General features: G+C 41.4%; 1 protein-coding gene across 5 annotated transcripts in view; it reads left to right on the top strand.

Moving 5' to 3' along the window:
- The window catches only part of RNF144B (ring finger protein 144B), a 158,338-nt gene extending 149,823 nt beyond the window's left edge, over positions 1–8,515 (top strand). For all 5 annotated transcript variants that reach the window (XM_086370115.1, XM_086370117.1, XM_086370118.1 and 2 more), the window contains 2 exons: positions 3,730–3,819; positions 4,986–8,515. In XM_086370115.1, coding sequence (XP_086226241.1) covers positions 3,730–3,819; positions 4,986–5,126 — 231 coding nt within the window. In that variant the 3' untranslated portion in view covers positions 5,127–8,515. The remainder of the gene's footprint in view (positions 1–3,729; positions 3,820–4,985) is intronic.
- The last annotated feature ends 11,728 nt before the right edge of the window (positions 8,516–20,243 follow it).

Below are 20,243 nucleotides of genomic sequence, written 5' to 3'. Positions count from 1 at the left end.
TGTAATGAGTTACCACAGACTTGTGGCCTAAAGCAACACTGATGTGTTATCATTAGTTCTGTCCATCGGTCGTCTGACATGGGTCTCCCTGGATTAAAGTCAAGTTGTCTTGGGACTGTGTTCTTTCTGGTGACTCTTGGAGAGGATCTATTTCTTTGCCTATTTTAGCTTCTAGAGGCTGCCTACATTCCTTGGCTATGGCCCCTTTTTCCATCTTTAGAGGCGACAGCATCACATCTTTCTGAGCCTTCTTCCATAGTCTTAGCTTCCAGAGCCATTCCCTCTGACTGAGGGAAAAAACGTCTGAGAAAATGTCTCTGCCTTTAAGGACCCATGTAATTAGATTGTGCCCTTCTGGATAATAAGGGCTAATCCCCCCACCCCACCCCAGCCCGTCTCAAGGTCTTTAATCACACTTGCAAAATCCCTTCGGCCATGTAAGGTAACACATTCACATGTTTTGGGGAATAGATCATTGGCATCTTTAGGGGAGATCCTCTGAGTAGGAAATGGTAACCCACTCCAATGTTCTTGCCTGGAAAATTCCATGGACAGAACAGCCTGGCGGGCTACAGCGCATAGGGTTGCAAAGAACATGACTGAGCACAGCACAGCACATCTTTAGGGGATCAGTTATTCTGCCTGTCATAATCAGATTGCTTTTTTCTTCTTTAATTTAAGGAGAAAAGCCATTTAAATGGGTGGCGTCTCTTAATTACTATTTCGTTCATGAGCGTGACAGCAAGATTGTTACTGCTCTCCCAGGGTTCCCTTCCCACATAAGGGATCTGGTCTAATTGTTCTTTCCCCCTGCTATTTGTGAGGTATGTCTTTTCAAGTTCGGGTGCAGTTCCATTCAGTCCAGTGCTGAGGCTAATGGTAACCTCATTTAAAAGGTAATATGAAGAATTGGTGAGAATTCTATTGTTTTCAATTCTAGTGTTTTACAGTTTGCAGCGACATATTCCCTTTAGATATTCCCTATTTTGGCAGTTTGTTTATAGTTATTCCCTGTTTTGGCAATTCGGACCTTTAAAATATGTTTGTATCAGTGTAAGCCCTCAGTCACGGTTGGATGGGTGGCTATTCTTTTTGCAATTTTTTTGTTTTAATTGCTTGAAAGTGAAAGTTTCTCAGTTGTGTCCGACTGTTTGTGCCCCATGGACTATACAGTCCATGGAATTCTCCAGGCCAGAATATTGGAGTGGGTAGCCTTTCCCCTCTCCAGGGGATCTTTCCAACCCAGGGATCGAACCCAGGTCTCCTGCATTGCAGGCGGATTCTTTACCAGCTGAGCCACAAGGGAAGCCCTTTAATTGCTTTGTTTGCTTCAGTTTGTATCGGTCTTTAGCATTATACACACTCAGTGAATGCAGTTAACATGGCTGCGTGCTGGCCACCACATGCCTGGTTTTTAACTAAAAATTAGATAAGTTATTTAGGCTGACATCTATGAGTAAGAATCTTAATCAGCTTGATGTCAGGGTTTCAGGAAGGCATATGCATTGGGGAGAAGAAATTTGACCTTTTAGACTCTAGAATCTCCATGACTCAGGTTGACAGACAGGTGTTCATTCTGTTAAAATATGTGATTTGTTATAACCCCTTGAATTACAATTAAGTTTGAATTATAATAATGTTTGATATTTGAGATGTCTCCTAATTCCAAATGAATGATACTCTGGATGAGGGTATGACTCATGATTATGTACCCCTCATGCTTTACAAATGAAACAAATCCAGTTTTTTCCCCTTCAGGTTTAACCAGCTTGTTAATAGGATTCACATCCACAGAGGTTGAGCCCATGAGGTTCTCTTTAGGAGGCAAGAGCCTAGGGGAATAAATATGTGTGCCAGATCGCTGCATCCTTCGGCTGAAATGTGTTCTGGGTGTGGTGTTGCAAAGAACACAGTGTTGTCGCTTGAACTGTTCTGGTTCTCGAGGTGAAATGGTACAGACATGAGATTGCTAGGTACGCGGCATCTTCTGGTCATTGTGTTTTGAGGCCTCATTTTCCTGGATTTTGGCCAGGGACCGTTGGCTTATGGGTCACGATGTGTTTCTGTAGCCAAGTGTTCCATGTCAGATGATGGTGTTGGTCTTTATTTATAGGGAAGTTTTAGTATCGGTCTAGATGAAGGGGGATTGTCCACAAGCCAAGCCTGAGACCAACACCAAAAAGAGTGATTTTGAGTTTTGCTCTGGGGAGTTGGGTTTGTTCCTGCCTTGATTCTCATCTCCACTGTTTCAGAGGATGAGATAGTCTTCATCCTCTGCTTTGGGATCCTCAGAGACTTGTCCCCTTGGGTTCTATCTTCTCTCTCCTATGACTTCAGCTTCCATTCCCTGCTCTCTAACCTACCCATGGATTCAGTTATGTCCCATTTAACAACAAGTAACACTTTTCTCAAGGCTGCAGCTTTGCCTTGCTGCCATTCTGTTTCTCTCCTTCCTTTAGAAGCCAAGCCTCTAGCTGTTGACACTCCAGTCATTGCAGTGACTCAGATAGCCAGACCCTGACTGTGTTCTCTCAAGGCTTTGAGTGATTCCTTCTGAGTAAAATCCAATGGATACTTTAGTCCTCCCCTTTCCTAGATTCTCTGCTGCCTTTGACATCTTGATCACCTCCATTCCAGTGAGACCATCTCCTCTGATTTCCTTTCTGGCTGCTGCTCAATTTCCTTTCCAGGTTCTTCTTTGGTCTACTCTTTTGTTTTCTCCCAAATTTGTGTAGAATAGTCACTTTATTAGTCAAAGTTATCCAGAGAGACAGACCCAATAGAATAGATAGGTGGGTAGATAGATTGATTCTTGGGGATTTAGCATAAGGTATTTTTTCACATGGTATTGGAGGCTGAGAAGTCCCATGAGCAGCTGTCTGTGAGCTGGTCGGCCCAGGAAAACCAGCAGTGTCCTTCAAAGCTCAGGGAGCCAGAGAACAATGTTGTATATTCCAGTTCAAGTCTGAATGCCTGAGAAACAGAAGTGCCAAGGGCAAGAGAAGATTCCAGCTGAAGTGGTCAGGGAGACAGGTATTCCCCTTGGCCTGCTCTTAAATATGTGTGTTCTATACCCTCTCCCTGGGTGTAATCTCATCTACTTCTCTGGATTCTTTGGCCCAAGGACACTGTTTCCCAAGTCTTCTTCCCAGAATCCAGATATGTATAATCAGCTGCCTTTTGAACAGCACTGCTTGTACCTCTCAAGTTCAACACGTCCAAACTGTGGCCATCATCTTCCCAACAGAATCCTTCTCTATGTTGTCCCTTCCCTCAGCAAAGTCCCTGCCTCCTACCCAGTGCTTCTCCCTCATCTGGGGTTTCTTCTCCCTGGTTCCCCATCCCGTTAGTTACCTACATAATTCTGCATGACTGTATTTACCTCTTGTCTGTCTCAGCCACTGGCGTGTTATCTCAGCTGGTTTACAACAGAGCCTTTTAGCTATCTCCTTCAAGATTCTTTCATTCCATACTGCACTTCTACTAGAGTTACCTTTCAAAGATAATCAGTCAGGTCGTTAATCTTCTTTAGAATCAATAAAGAGTCTCAGGGACTATAATCTGTTTTCACGCAATGATTTATAAAACTACTATCATCTAAGAATTGTCACTCGGGAGTTCTTAGAGGCCATCGTTAATTTTATCCACTGAGGTGATCTGATGGGGTTAGTACCCGTCTCTTGATTCAAAAACTGTGTGTTTACCAAAACCTCTCTCTTTGTTTTTCAGAATGACATTTTCCTCAGACACTATGACAGAGGACCGTGTAGGAATAAGCTTGGCCACTCAAGAGCCTCAGTGATGTGGAACCGAACACAGGTACCCCGACCTTAGGAGGAGCATAAGAGAAGCCAGGCTTTGAATGGGTTGAAAAGCCCACCTACTCAGTTTCCCCGCCTCTATTCCCTTCTTACTCATCCCAGCCTGAGAGGTTCTGGGAAACTTCTGGGCGTGAAGTTAATCCAGAAGCCCAGTCTCCTAGAGAAGTGGAGAGTCAGGGTGACAGAGCAGACAAGAATCAGACTGGCCAAAAAGTTCGTTCAGGTTTTTCTGTAATACCTTATGGAAAACACTCCAGCAGAATAAAGACAAAGCCGAATGCTCGTTGCTCCTGAAAAAAACTGGTAGAGTGAATTCCCTAGAGCCCTTTGGGGCATATTTGCTATGGAAGGCAGAAGTCTTAAAATCCCATGAGCTGTGTTGGGGCGTGGAAGCCTCTGTACATACCGTTGTGTGCTTACGTGGCAGGCTCAAAGGGAGTCCTGAGATTTATTTTTAAGAGTTTTTCATGTTCCTTTTGAGGAAGTTGGTGTTCATAGCCTAGTAGCCATTATTAACATCCCTCTGAGGATGTTACCGTTTCCTCTGAGACTGCTGAGAAACAAGTAGAGAGGCAGCCAAGACTGACAGTTCGTGATCCCACTGAGCTTGCGCCAGAGCCTGAGTGAGCATTTGGTTTGTCCTTGGTGTCTCCCTGCTTTATCTCCAGTTTAGACCATTGCCGGGCACTGGATGGAAGCTCTCATATTTGTAACTGCGTCATGTGCCTGAGACGGTGTCTTAGTTCGAGCCGCTGTAACAAATGACCATAGAATGGAAGACTCAGACCGCATATTTATTTCTCACGGTTCTGAAGACTAAAAGTCTGAGACTCAGGTGCCAGTGTTGTTGAGTTCTGATGAGGACACCCTTTGTGGCTTGTAGATGGCATTCTTCTCACTGTGTCCTCACATGGCAGAGAGTAGAGAAGAAACCAGCTCTCTTGTGTGGCTTCTTATAAGGGTGCTAATCCCATCATGAGGACTCCACCCTCATGGCCTAATTACTTACCAAGGTTCCCATTTCCACACATCGTCCTCCACTTAGGGATTAGAGTTTCAATCTATGAAATTTTAGCAGGGGGCAAGAGCAGTCCACAGCTGATGGTGGGAGTATATACATAGAAAGACTGACGTGCTGAATAGGCTTTTCTTCTACATTTCCAGGTGGTTGGGATTCTCGTGGGGTTGGGCATCATCGCCTTGGTGACTTCGCCCTTGCTGCTTCTGGCTTCCCCGTGCATCATCTGCTGTGTCTGCAAGTCCTGCCGGGGCAAGAAGAAAAAGCATGACCCGTCCACAACCTAAAGAGCTCAGTTCGTGTCCGTGTGCCGCAGGTGTCTGGGTTATACAAGACTGCAGTGCTAAAACCCCACTTAATGAACTCACCTTCTCCTCCCTGCCAAACTTTGGAAGTGCCTCTGTGTCCAGACTTTGAACTTGCCTGCCCACCTTTGGCATCCATAAAGGCCAAGCGCTTTTGTGTGTGTTCCTGTGTAAAGAGAGCCCAGGTTCAACAGTCCAGACTGTGTCTGTGGAGTGTGTTGAGAAGCTCTGGGTTGATGAAGAGAAACTAACACATCATCGTGTTATCATTCAAAGGCTTCCCCAGTGGACTGTTCAACTTCCCACCAAATCCATGAAGCCTGAATGAACACTTGGTATAATAAATGCACTGCCAACCATCACGACACACACTCTCACTGAGAAGCCAGAGTCTGTCCTGGGTTGATTTGACCATCACAAGAAGCATAAGGAAAACCTCCTGTAGGAGGGGAAGAATAAGACTGTTTAAGGGGAAATTCTTGTAAGAATTGTTATTCTCATGGGAATTATAAGAGGGCTGCTTATCTTGGGAGTTGATATGGTGGTTCTGCCGGTTACTGGGCGTGCTGATTTTGCCAGTAAGTTGGCAGAAACACAATAGGTTTCTCCTGTGATCTCAGCTCAAGCCAGAGAGACTGCTATGCCAAGGGAGTTGGCCCTTCCCAGAAAAAGGGCTGCATGCAGCAGGTGAAACCGTCTGGTCTAATTTAGCATCTGTCCCTTGGGTGATCAACTTTGCCTCCAGCCAGTAGTGGTGGTCTGCAGGATTGTTTAATATGAAGTTTGGGTAAAGTGGCAGGGATTCAGAATCGTCATCGTAGGTATCAGGGACCTTTCTTGAGCTCTCTGTTCATGTGCCCAACAGATTTAGAATTGGACCTACAAGTACCCACCAAGAGTGAATATTAAAGTCATAGATATATCCAGAATCTATGTAACTTGCCGCTTAACTAAAGTTTGAATCCATTGGGCATGAATGGATATCTCCAATAGTACACACAAAATACGTGTTTACTTGAAACCCATTCTGTCTTCTGGGGCTAATATGGTTTATTATAAATCAACCTAATTTTTTTTGCATATTATATATGTCAGTTTTGGTTACAAGTGCATTAAGTTACCCAAAGGTTTCGACTCATAACTCTTAAAGCAGTACTCAGTGTGATGCCCTGTCAGTTTTGTAAAACACAGATCGATAATCAAATTATTTATTTATTTTCGAACACAGTTCAGAGCAGGCCTCTTCCCAGCAAAGTTTTGCTCTTTCAGCATCTGTTCGGGTGATCTTGAGTACCTTTTGTATGTACAGGGCAGTGATATAACAACAAAAAATACCTGAGAAACAAAATGTCCATGCTTTCTGTATCTTTAACACTTTGTGTTTGTATCACCTCATGGTGGCTTATTTTTCCTGTTGTACCATCCAGTCAGATTTTGAATAAACGAGTTTTGAAAAGACAGTACCTTTTACTATAATTGCCATTAGCAAAGTAGCCTGGTACTTCATGAGAACGGTATTAACTATTAGTGGACGGCTCTTTCTGAAGCTCGGAGTACCACATCAGGACCTAGGATATTTTCTGAGGTCACTGGACAACTAGACTATTGTATTGCTGCTATCCCTGACCTGTTATTACAGAATGATGCTTTGCCTATGTAATGGATTATATTCTAAGTGGGGATGTGTATATTAAGGAACTTTAATTCACAAGTACATATTGATATCCAGTGTATGTAAAATACATCTGTTGGTTGTGTACATTTTTATTTACAGTTTGTATAGAACATAGATGAGAACTCTGGGAAAAATTTTGAATGGCAACCCACCCCAAACTATTTTTAATCATTCATTAGAGATTTCTCAATAGTGTCTTTATTTTCCTTTGAAACTATAAATACGTCAGAAAAAAAAATCAGTATCTTCTTCTATCACTGTTTTGTGCTAGTATAAATATAAATGGACACAGATTTGAATACTTTTCTTTGTCTTACACTGCCTCATTATAGAACAGGGCATTTACAGCTGCTCAGGGGATCACAGGGACTCAACTGAAATTGAAATTTTGTATCAAGAATGTCCGTCATGGCAATGTACTCCCCCACATTAATATACTCTCCAAGCTTGGATCCATGAAGAATCTTTAAACAGGGGCTGATTTCTCGTAACCTAAAGTGCTACATTATCAGAAGCAGAGCTCTGGAATTTGAAGAAAAGGAGGAAGAAAGCATTAATGCTCTTTCCTTGGCAAATTGAAGGAATATGTCTTCTCACAGAAATACTATGAAAGAATTAGCTTACTTTTTTGTGGGGAGTGGGGAGTGTTTGTCCAATAGATTTGAAATAACTGGATTTAAGTTTTTAAATGTTGAAAAGTGCCTGAAAATTGGTTGATTTCTTAAATCGCTCAACAGTTTGGGTTGTGTGAGACTGTTGGAATCAACAGGAACGGGTTGGTTGGTTAACCCAAATATATCTCTGGTGCATCAGAGGGCAAGCTGCAAGCCAGTCTAGAGATTGTGTTTATAATGGGGAAAGCTGACAACTTTGATAACAGACTGATGCTTTCGTTTTGTATAACTGGCCAGAGAAAGGGTTGAACCTTGTCTCCTTCCTGTTTGTCAGCTCTGTTCTTTGCTAGTGATCTCTGTCTGTCCTAGGAAGAAATATGGGTCTATTTAATGATATTTGGATGTCGTGGCAAAAATCTGTGTTTGGGGTATTGTAGTCCACTTGAAACAGAAATTCAAAAAATCCTTCACCGCATTGTCATCTGGAAGGAATAACTCAGCATCCAGGTGAGGTGGGGAGGTGAAGAAGAAAACCATATGGAAGCAAATTTTGGAAACTTAGGCATCCTGTGTTCATGCCGTGAATGTTTACTCCTGACTTGAAACCTCTAGTTTGAAAGAGGCCTTTGAAAAAACAAACAACTCACAGTATAAATTTTCTTGTAGCTGGCATCACAAAAATCCTTACCTATTCAGGTTTGAAAATCTGTGTTGGTTTGAATGTTAATCACTGTTTCTTAGAACCCCAAAATGTCTCTTAAAAACTATGTAGAATCTAAATGTGTATTACTTTAGCCTTCCCTACACAGTGCTTCTAAAAAACTGTCTGTTCATGAATGGATACCTTCATGTATATAGAATATGTGTATATGTGTGGTTTGAAAGAGTTTCAGAATGCCTTAGATGAATGACATTTTATAAAACTGTTACAGTGGCTATCTATAGGCTATTACATCTCTGTTGATTCATGATCCAGAAAGTTTTGTTCTGTATTTAAGAAATTGCTGTTGTGTTATATTTTTCCAAGTATTTGAAAGGAAAACACCTGGCCTCTCTGGCCCCAATAAATGTGGAGCAGGAAATCAAGTGTGTTATTTTTTGTTATGGTGTGTAGTTCTAGACACATTCAGTTTTATCGTGAAGGCGCCAACCGGGTCACTATTAAATCTCAAGTTTGGAATTCAAAAACAGTAACTTCTGTAATATCGTATGTGGAAGTAACTCTTGTTACCTTGTTTCTTAAAAGAAGTAAGAGCAAGTGTGATGCCTTCACTCATTGAAGACTTTTTTTTTATTTTATTGGAGGAAAATTGCTTTACAATATTGTGTTGGCCTCTGCCATAGTGAAAGTGAAAGTCACTCAGTCATGTCCGACTCTTTGTGACCCCATGGACTGTGTCCATGGAATTCTCCAGGCCAGAATACTGGAGTGGGTAGCCTTTCCCTTCTCTAGGGGATCTTCCCAACCCAGGGATTGAACCTAGGTCTCCCACATTGCGGGTGGATTCTTTACCAGCTGAGCCACAAGGGAAGCCCGAGAATAATGGAGTGGGTAGCCTATCCCTTCTTCAGGGGATCTTCCCGACCCAGGAATCAACCCAGGGTCTCCTGCATTGGAGGCAGATTCTTTACTGACTGAGCTATGAGGGAGGCCTCTGCCGTACATCAGCATAAATCAGTATACATATGTCCCCTCCCTCCTTCCTGAACCCCCCTCCCATCTCCTACCCCATCCCACTCCTCTAGGTTGTCACACAGCTCTGGATGGAGCTTCCTGTGTCACACAGCAAATTCCCACTAGCTAGCTGTTTTAAATATAGTAATGTATATGTTTCCATACTTCTCTCAGTTCATTCCACTCTCTCCTTCCCTCACTGTGTTCACGAGTCTGTTTTCTATGTCTGCGATTCCTGCTGCAGACTTTCTTGTTGTGTATGTGATATTCCACACTGCCAATACACAGGCACTGATTACTATCCAGAAAAAAAAAACAAAATAATTTAGATCTTTGATGATCCTGATAAAAAATGCTGCCAGGCAGCAGAGCTATTAGTTCTGTTAAATTTGTGCTGGGCTCTGTGCACTTTTTCTAACCTTCTAAAAGTCTGTTAGAATGTGTTTCCTTGTTATAATTTTTTAAAGAAAGGGTTTACACGTGGAGGGTTAACTTCAGGTCATTTCCATTTGATTAGTATTCAAGGCAGGACTAGCCTGAAGTTGAGTGCCAGAAGTTGGTTAACAACTAGAACTTGTGTCTCTGCAAAACTGGAAGCTCACATTCCTACACTGGTGTTGATGCCTTTTTTTAATTTAATTTTATTTTATTTTTAAAATTTACAATACTTTTTATTGAATGTTATTTGCTTCTTATACAATATCTAAGTTGGTAAAGGATCCATCTGCCAATGCAGGAGATGGCAAGAGACATGGGTTCAATTCCTGTCTTGGGAAGATCCCCTGAGTCGGAAAGAGGAGTCTGGTGGGCTATAGTCCATAGGGTCACAAAGAATCGGACATGACTGAGTGACTGAGCACATACACACACACACACACACACACACACAATACCTGAGTACAGAGGTTTATAATTGATTTATAATTCAAATTTCATTTTCTAAACATTCAGCTTGGAGGAAATCAATAAGATCACTTAAAAACACTTTTGGGTTATGATTTCTTAATTTGCTTAATCGTCTCCTAAAATGTGAACATTATTTCGTTTTCAAAGTGTGCTTATTATTTGCTGAACTTGAATTTGCATTCCCAAAGAATTATTGGATGAACTCTTTTTTTTACAGCAGTGATTTTAATTAATCCCCTAACCAGCAAATTCATTGCAATGTAAATTATGAATCGAGTGAATTAGGAGGAGAATTATAATTAGGTTTTCCTGTAATTCAATTATTTTCATTTGTTAGATAATCTAGTTTTTTAGACCCTAAAGATAGCATCCAGTTCTACATTATGAGAAAAAAATTAATTTCTTTGAATAATTTAATAGCAATTAAGTACAGTTTACTTATATATTTTTTCATATGCTTTCTAAAGAATTTTTGAGAACAGTGTTATGAAATAAATGGAGCAGATATTGGATCTACTTCATAGAGAAAGCAATGGTTTTGTGTACATGTCCTGCCAGGGGTCATACTATTGATAAGTGGCAGTTAGAAAAAGAATGCCATGGAGCTCCCTGGTGGTCTAGTGGTTAGGATCCTGGGCTTTCAATGCTGTAGTCTGGGTTCGATCCCTGGTTGGGGAACTGAGATCCTGTAAGTAGTATGACCAAAAAAAAAAAAAAAAGAATGGCAGACTCCTTGGAAGTATGTTAATGTTCCTTCATCAGTTGGTAATTCTGAGCTTGCATTTACTCTGAAGTCTGTGAGTCCCAAGAGAATGTCCTCCTCTTCCAATTATCTGTATCAGTGGAATTTACTATTAAAGAGAATTTATTAGAGTTTGTGTTTTGGTGTGTCTGACAGCATACCTAGGGCAAAGGGCCACCCCTGAGATCAACCTGTCACTGCTTGGGGTTCAGTGAGAGGAGAAGAGCAGGAGACAGGAGGCGAATGGTGATTCCTTAGAGAAAGAGTGCAATGGCATGTATCTGACTTGCTAATACGGGAACCAGAACTGTATAGCTGGGTCCATGTGCGTATTCCAAAAGCCGAAGTGTTTACCTCTTCCCCACAAATACGAGGTACATTGTCATCAGTTCCTTTTAATGTTTACAGTCAAGACTCAAAAGTGATTAAGGCAGATCCAGATCTTTCCCTCTTAACATTATTAACTTGTACTCTAAAGTGGATTTGTAGCCTATCGTTAAATAAATCAATCGATGGGCAGTTTCAAAAGCAAGAAAAGGAGGGCTAAAGAAATTAATGAATTTCAGAGCTATATAAAGAAGTGCTTTGAATTTCACTTTCTGCATAAAGTTTGTCTTTCAGTTTTGTCAATTTTCCTTTTTTATGTGTATTAAAACTAGGATTCAGGCTTTTGATGAGAAGCAGATTAAGTCTGTGGAGAAGGCAATGGCAACCCACTCCAGCACTCTTGCCTGGAGAATCGTAGGGACGGTAGAGCCTGGTGGGCTGCCGTCTATGCGGTCGCACAGAGTCAGACACAACTGAAGCGACTTAGCAGCAGCAGCAGCAGCAGATTAAGTCTGATGTTAGCCATTTTATCTTGTGGTTCCCTAGTGACCTGGCATGATGTAAGGGGATATATTTTCTTTTGAGGGGAGTGGATGGGTGGTTGACATTTACGCTATTGAACGTATTTAAATAAAATGAACATGAAGATTTTCTCGAGGTGAGTTTTAAGACTTTTGATTATTCATCGGCCCTGGCTGAATTTTTTTGAAGTCAAGCCAGTTTGTTTAAATAAAAGCAAACAGGTCCAGAAATCCACACACTGCCCCACATGGTGTGTTCCAAATTCCAGCCTGGTCCTAGGACTTAAGCACCACAAGGGCACGTGAACAAAGTTGGGAGAGTGTTGATCGATCTGTGTCACCCTGGGCATAGAACCCGAAGGCAACATCATCTGACCTCCCTGCCCTCTGCCAGTCCTGGCAGTGTGGGGCTGGGAGGGGGAGCGGGCAGACACCTGCCTTGTCATAAGTGGCTTCAGTTCCAATCTGGCTTTGCTCTTCACCGGTGGTGTGATGTGGGGCCAACCGCTTATCACATGGTGTCATTTCATCCGTCTTAGCTCAGGCTTCATTTCATCCGTCTTAGCTCAGGCTTCGGAGGATAGGTTGAGATCACGAATGTCAAAGTGCATCTAAGTGTTCTTTGATAGGAAGGGAAGGGGAGGGAGCCGGTGTACAGGGTGTTCTGTGGCTCTGAGTTTGAGTGACGAGTTTGCTGCCAGACACTTTCCAAATAAGAAAAGAACTGGGATGCTGCTGCTAAGTCGCTTCAGTCACATCGACTCTGCGGCCCCATAGACCGTAGCCTGCCAGGCTCCTCTGTCCATGGGATTCTCCAAGCAAGCATACCGAAGTGGGTTGCCTTGCCCTCCTCCAGGGGACCGTCCCAACCCAGAGATCGAAACTGCATCTCTTATGTCTCCTGCATTGGCAGGCAAGGTTCTTTACTACTAGTACCACCATGTTCCAAAGGAGAAAAGAAAACTGGGAGGGGGTTCCCCAAAATACATTTCAAGCTCGTGAATGTGTGTTAGGGAGGAATGACTTCCTCAGGAAATAAGTTATCTTTTTAGATTCAAAAAAATTCCTTCACATTGCTTATTCACGAATAGTTCACAAGCATTTGGCTGATTTTGTGCTCAATTAGAATGGGGGATTTAGAAAAATGCAGAGTGCACATCTGTACAATGAATCTTTTTCTCGGGTGTAGTTTATGGTAAAAAACTTGCATTTACAACATGCCTCATGGTGGGCAAAGTACTTTCAAACACATTTCCCTTGACTCTTCATGCTATTCTAGGAAGTAAATATTACTATGCCCCTCCTCCGATTTAGAGATGGGAGCAGAGACTCAGGGGCTAGGCAACATGGCATAAGCTCATGAAGTGTGTTGGCGGCAAAACTAGAATTTGAATCCACACCTTGCATGAGCCAGCCCAGGGCCTCTTAGCATTATTTTAATTTTTAAAGTCGTGACTTAAAGCCACACATCCATTAATCTCAGTTTCTGTACATCAGAAATCTGGCATGATGTAGTTGGATCTCTGCTCCGGCTCTCGCTGGGCTTCAAGAACAAGGTGTTGGCCCGGGAGTGTTTTCATCTGGGGCTCAGGGTTCTCTTCCAAGCTCACTGGTTGTTGGCAGAATCCAGTTCCTTCTCACAGCTTCCATGTGGTGCCCTCTGTCTTCAAGCCGTGTCGAGTCCTTCCCATAATTCAGATCTCTTTGACATCTTCTTCAGCTGCATCTTTCTGACTTCCATACTTTTAATTAAGTGGTCAATAGGAACGCAAATTTGTCAGTTTCAGTAGGAAATTTAACTTTTTGCTGTTGTTTCCCTGTCCCGTGAAACTAAGCAGTTTGCGGATATGATAGCATCAGCTGGAAGAAACCACAAACTCAGGGAAAAGTTAAGAGCAATATCTATCTTCCTGAAGGGGAACTGTTGCTCTGAAGTTTCAGTTAAGCCTGGCCATGGTCAAGGCGTTAATTGTAACCTCGCTTCTGGCTGGTGTCCTGGGAACGTCTGCTTGGTTTTTACAGGAAGCAGATTTTTTCACATGGGCTTAGAAGAAAACCTGATCTCATCTTTCTAAACAAATCTTCAGAAGGTTCATTACTGGACTGGATCTTGTGTTGGATTCAGGAAGGACAACTCCTTTCAATAGTTGGCTTGAAGTACAGGAGGGTGATTCCACCCAAGTCAGACGTATAAAGACTGGATTTCAGTTAACCAGTTGCTGAAGTCAGGGTCACCACCTCTTCCCTTTTCCCACACCAATACAGGGATACAGATACTGACCAGATGCTTTAGATGTTTTAAAGTAGAAAAAAAATTTCAGATGTGATTTTCTGATATGCTATTCAAATGCCATCTGCAGATAAATGGAAGAGATTAAAGAGTTTTAAGTTATAAATGAGGGGTCACAAGAGTATGATGTAGGATCAAGTTTTGGGTCGGTACAATAGAGTCACTCAAAAAATGTCTCCTCTGGGAATCAACCTACCTGACTTCAGGCTCTACTACAAAGCCACAGTCATCAAGACAGTATGGTACTGGCACAAAGACAGAAATATAGATCAATGGAACAAAATAGAAAGCCCAGAGATAAATCCACACACATATGGACACCTTATCTTTGACAAAGGAGGCAAGAATATACAATGGATTAAAGACAATCTCTTTAACAAGTGGTGCTGGGAAATCTGGTCAACCACTTGTAAAAGAATGAAACTAGAACACTTTCTAACACCATACACAAAAATAAACTCAAAATGGATTAAAGATCTAAATGTAAGACCAGAAACTATAAAACTCCTAGAGGAGAACATAGGTAAAACACTCTCCAACATACATCACAGCAGGATCCTCTATGACCCACCTCCCAGAATATTGGAAATAAAAGCAAAAATAAACAAATGGGACCTAATTAAACTTAAAAGCTTCTGCACAACAAAGGAAACTATTAGCAAGGTGAAAAGACAGCCTTCAGAATGGGAGAAAATAATCGCAAATGAAACAACTGACAAACAACTAATCTCAAAAATATACAAGCAACTCCTACAGCTCAACTCCAGAAAAATAAATGACCCAATCAAAAAATGGGCCAAAGAACTAAATAGACATTTCTCCAAAGAAGACATACAGATGGCTAACAAATACATGAAAAGATGCTCAACATCACTCATTATCAGAGAAATGCAAATCAAAACCTCTATGAGGTACCATTTCATGCCAGTCAGAATGGCTGCGATCCAAAAGTCTACAAGCAATAAATGCTGGAGAGGGTGTGGAGAAAAGGGAACCCTCTTACATTTGCATTTGGTGGGAATGCAAACTAGTACAGCCACTATGGAGAACAGTGTGGAGATTCCTTAAAAAACTGGAAATAGAACTGCCTTATGATCCAGCAATCCCACTGCTGGGCATACACACTGAGGAAACCAGAAGGGAAAGAGACACGTGTATCCCAATGTTCATCGCAGCACTGTTTATAATAGCCAGGACATGGAAGCAACCTAGATGTCCATCAGCAGATGAATGGATAAGAAAGCCATGGTACATATACACAATGGAGTATTACTCAGCCATTAAAAAGAATACATTTGAATCAGTTCTAATGAGGTGGATGAAACTGGAGCCTATTATACAGAGTGAAGTAAGCCAGAAAGAAAAATACCAATACAGTATACTAACACATATATATGGAATTTAGAAAGATGGTAACAATAACCCTGTGTACGAGACAGCAAAAGAGACACTGATGTATAGAACAGTCTTATGGACTCTGTTGCAGAGGGAGAGGGTGGGAAGATTTGGGAGAATGGCACTGAAACATGTATACTATCATGTATGAAACGAGTCACCAGTCCAGGTTCGATGCACGATACTGGATGCTTGGGGCTGGTGCACTGGGATGACCCAGAGGGATGGTATGGGGAGGGAGGAGGGAGGAGGGTTCAGGATGGGGAACACATGTATACCTGTGGCGGATTCATTTTGATATTTGGCAAGACCAATACAATATTGTAAAGTTTCAAAAATAAAATAAAAAAAAAAAATGTCTCCTCTGTAAAGAAAAAAATTCTCTGGGAATAAAACAAGAATCGTCATTTTTCCAACTGGAAATGGAAGACTAGAGGGAGGTATGAGAACTCTACCAGCCCTTCCAGCTTCAGACAATTTACAATTTTTCTTGGCCTCAGTTTCCTCATCTAGAAAACTGGAAGCCATTGCTTTCTAGGTCCAATTCAAATCTAATCTTCTGTGTTAAGATGGAAAAGGTCACCAGCACTCACTGTGAGTCTCACACACATGAACTGTTGTTGTTCAGTCGCTAAGTCGTGCCCGACTCTCTGTGACCCCATGGACTTTAGCACCTCAGGCTTCCTTGTCCTTCACTGTCTTCCGGAGTTTGCTCAAACTCATGTCCATTGAATCGGTGATGCCCTCCAACCATCTCATCCTCTGTCACCCTCTTCTCCTTCAGTCTTTCCCAGCATCAGAGTCTTTTCCAATGAGTCAACTCCTTGCATCAGGTGGCCGAAGTATTGGAGCTTCAGCTTTAGCCTAAGTCCTTCCAATGAATATTCAGGACTGATTTCCCTTAGGATTGACTGGTTTGATCATGCTGTCACAGGGACTCTCAAGAGTCTTCTCCAGCACCACAATTTGAAAGCATCAATTCTTCAGTGCTCAGGTTTCTTTAGGTCCAAAAGGGAAATTCTCCTTATTAGACAAGGAACTGGTAATTGCTGGAAGAACTTTCCAGGCACAAAATTATAGATGATTCCAGAAGCATGTGAAATACATTACAAGTTTATTTAAAATAAGCAGATTCAAAGAACAATGGTTGAGCTTCATAGGTTTGTTTACAGTTCTTGATGGCAACAAAAGTTGTTTGCAGCATTTTCAGGCATGTGTTTCCTCTAGTACTTATATTAAAACCATCAGAACCTTAATATTCTGATTTTAAGCCCACAATAGGCTATTTATTCTGAGTGTGTCAGTCAGTCTGAGAATTCTTTGCACCATGCAGTTGCTTGGTATTGATTAATTTTTCTCTATGTTTCCTGTACACATGGCACATTCTGTAAACTGAATTAAATTTAAGGTACATATGTATACATGTTAATAGATGGTATAGAGAATAGTAGACTGTCTATCTACCTATCTATGTATCCGTTGTGTGTGTGTGTGTGTGTGTGTGTGTGAGTGAATGAGTAGTAGATAGACAAGTGGATGAATGGGCACACCCACTTAGGAACAAAGAAATTTTTATTCAGACTTAAATAATAAATTTTGTTTTCAAAAGTAGAACACAAAACCACTTCTGGTTTTCAAAAATAGTAAATTAAAAAGCAAAAGTTAGGGAGTTTCCTGGCCGTCCGGTGGTTAGGATTTAGTGCTTTCACAGTTGTGCTTCCGGGTTCAGTCCCTGGCTGGGGAATTAAGATCCTGCAAGCTGCACGGTGTGGTCAAAAAATAATAATATTAAAAAAAATAAACAGCAAAAGTTAAATCAGTGTTCAAAAAGTGCTTTAACATTTTAGTTTTTAAATAAAATGTGTTTATTTTTCCAAGTTTTACTTGAAACCACAGTAAGGTGTTCTTATAGACGATTACTCCCATTTGTCACAAAATGTTTCCATTTAGGGCTTTTAATATTTGAGATTTAATTTTGAGAATGGTCACACTATAACTCATTTCTAATACTTAAATCTGATGTCAAAATATATTATAACCAAGCAACTAAAATAAAGATTTGAAAAAATCTTCAGGCTTAGTTTCTATTATCCCATTTTAATGAAAACAAAAATGTGTGTTGATTGCATCTTAAAAATGATAGGGGAAAAAAGAGAAATGATTGTATTGTTTCCTTATTACTCGTTCATAATCTACAGGGTATTTCTCAAATATTTCCATGTAAACATCCTCAACTGATATAAGAACATGAACTCACCCCTGGAAGGAAAAGAATGACCAGGAATCATTGTCCAAAGTGAACCACTGAGGACTAGAAACTTTTTGACATCTCCTGTGTCACTTTTTATTTTTATCATTCATATCAAAATCTACTCCATATTATTTGATTTCATTTTGAAGATGACATCATAAATTATCTAAGTGAAAGTCTCTTCTTAAAAAAAAAACCTTTATCTTGTTTCCTCCAGGACCTCTCAGGATACCCTTAGGGTACATCTAAGCCAGTTTGAGAAGGATGGCACATTGAAGAAAGCAAGTCTATTAGGTTACCATTCTCCTTACAAAACATGTGTCCTGTGTACAAACCAATGTGACCATCAGTTTCTTAAAGTGACTTAGATTAGGAGAAAGAACATGTATCAAAAGATGAACTACCATATCTGCTCATGCCTGATAGATGCCAGCTCAGAGGCGGAGATATGTGTGAGGAGTGTGTAGGGGAGGACAGGCATTGTTGAAACTTTTTGGTTAGGGCTTTATAACCACAGTCCTGGATCCAGGCTGTGAAAGGTTGTCAGGACTGTGATTGCAAAGGAGGAGACAAGGGCATTCACAGAGAGGGGACATGATGAGAGCAAGGCGGCTTGGAGAGTGATAACAAGCCTGATTAAATGGAAATAATGCACTTGTAGAGAGCCAGAATATGACGAGGAGAAAAGGACTTTGGGTGCCAGGCTCAGGAGTTGGTGGGTTCTTATTACAGCAGGGAGCTGAGTAACAGTTCTGCGCTTGAGGGATTGATATGTGCAAAGGTACACTTTAGCAGGTTCATCTGACAGCACTGTGTGGTATTACAAGGGAGAAAGCTAGAAATAGCATCACCAGTTAGGAGGATGGGCTTGCATGGTGGCTGTGCTGGTAAAGAATCTGCCTGCAATGCTCAGTCCCTGGGTTGGGAAGATGCCCTGGAGAAGGGAATGGCAATCCACTCCAGTATTCTTGCCTGAAGAATTCCATGGACAGGAATGGAATTCTCTCCAGAGGAGCCTGGTGGACTACAGTCCATGGGGTCGAAAAGAGTCAAACATGACTGATTTACTAAAGACCTGGTCCAGAGTAGTGTCTGCAGAGAAGGGAATAAAAAAAACAAAGAAAAAGCAAATGAAGAAGATGTTATATATATAATTCAATGGCATTTTGTTATATATGAAAGAAAGTGAAAGTGAAGTCGCTCAGTCACGTCCGATTCTTTGCCACCCCGTGGACTGTAGCCCATCAGGCTCCTCTGTCCATGGGATTCTCCAGGCAAGAATACTGGAGTGGGTTGCCATTTCCTTCTCCTGGAGATCTTCCTGACCCAGGGATTGAACCTGGGTTACCCGCATTGTAGCCAGATGCTTTACCGTCTGAGCCACCAGGGAAGTAATATATATATATGTGTGTGTTATATATGCATATATAATTCAGTAGCATTTTGGTGGTTCTATCACCTACAGAATAAATGCTTTTAAAAAGTATTAAACTATTATTTTCTTACTTGAACATGATTACTGTATTGAATCTTAAAGCCTCCGTACAAAATGGTATCAGTTTTACCTAGAGTCAGTTTAGAAAAGCTTATGTTAATGTGAGGCTTAATCATAGGACTTACCCTTAAGTCCTTTTTGGAACAAAGCAGAGAATAAATAAAATTACTCACAGCGCATGATCAAAGAACCAGGCTGAATGCAGAACAATTGTGTGGGAGACATATTTCTACTTCGTTTTGTAACTTTAGGTAATTCACGAGAAAGTAGAGGGCACAGGAGCATTTCTTACATTAATGAATTCGTTAGTGTTTAAGAAACGCTTTCAACCCGGTTGCCTTTTCCATTTTTTAGGGAAAGCTCCAAGTGCTGAAGTACACAACCAGCTTGACAAAGACCGGAAATGGGACTGAGTTCTGAAAGTCCTTTGAGGAAGTTAATTGACTATGCTGTTTTCATTTACTTGGAAAGGAATTCCCTGTGAAAGTGCAGTGAGGTGTGTCTTTCCCCTTTCTTAGCTGCCACTCAGTCTGCTAATAAGATAAACTGATGTAATCTTGTGTTTTACACTTTAGTATTTATTGTATGCAAAGAACTAAAGCTTGTAGCAATACCACTTACCTCGGTGATTCTATTTTACGAAGGATGACTAACCCATTCTTTTCAGAATAGTTTTTTGCCCTTTGCCCAGGGAAATAATTTGCTGTCTGTACATTGGACAGGGTAGCTGTTGAAGCCCTGATAATTACAGCTGAACACAGACACTAGGAAGGAGAGAGGAGGAACACAGCATTCTGGCCAGCATGGCTTTTGTTAATCAATACCCAGTATTATGGAGAAGGTAATGGCACCCTACTCCAGTACTCTTGCCTGGAAAATCCCATGGATGGAGGAGCCTGGTGGGCTGCAGTCCATGGGGTCGCTAAGAGTCAGACACGACTGAGTGACTTCACTTTCACTTTCCACTTTCATGCATTGGAGAAGGAAATGGCAACCCACTCCAGTGTTCTTGCCTGGAGAATCCCAGGGACAGGGGAGCCTGGTGGGCTGCCATCTATGGGGTTGCATAGAGTCGGACACGACTGAAGCAACTTAGCAGCAACTTAGCAGTAGCACCCAGTATTATAGAGGAAATAAAAAGGGATAGCTGCATATAATGATCAGAGACTAACTAGGTCTTCCCTATAACAAATAGCTTGGTAAAGAAT

Source organism: Bos grunniens, chromosome 23, assembly GCF_055505025.1.
Source record: "Bos grunniens cultivar Pamir isolate PY7600 chromosome 23, Bosgru_T2T1.0, whole genome shotgun sequence".
NCBI lineage: Eukaryota > Metazoa > Chordata > Mammalia > Artiodactyla > Bovidae > Bos > Bos grunniens.
Note: the sequence above shows the minus strand (reverse complement) of the source record. Positions and strands in the feature narration are given on the sequence as shown.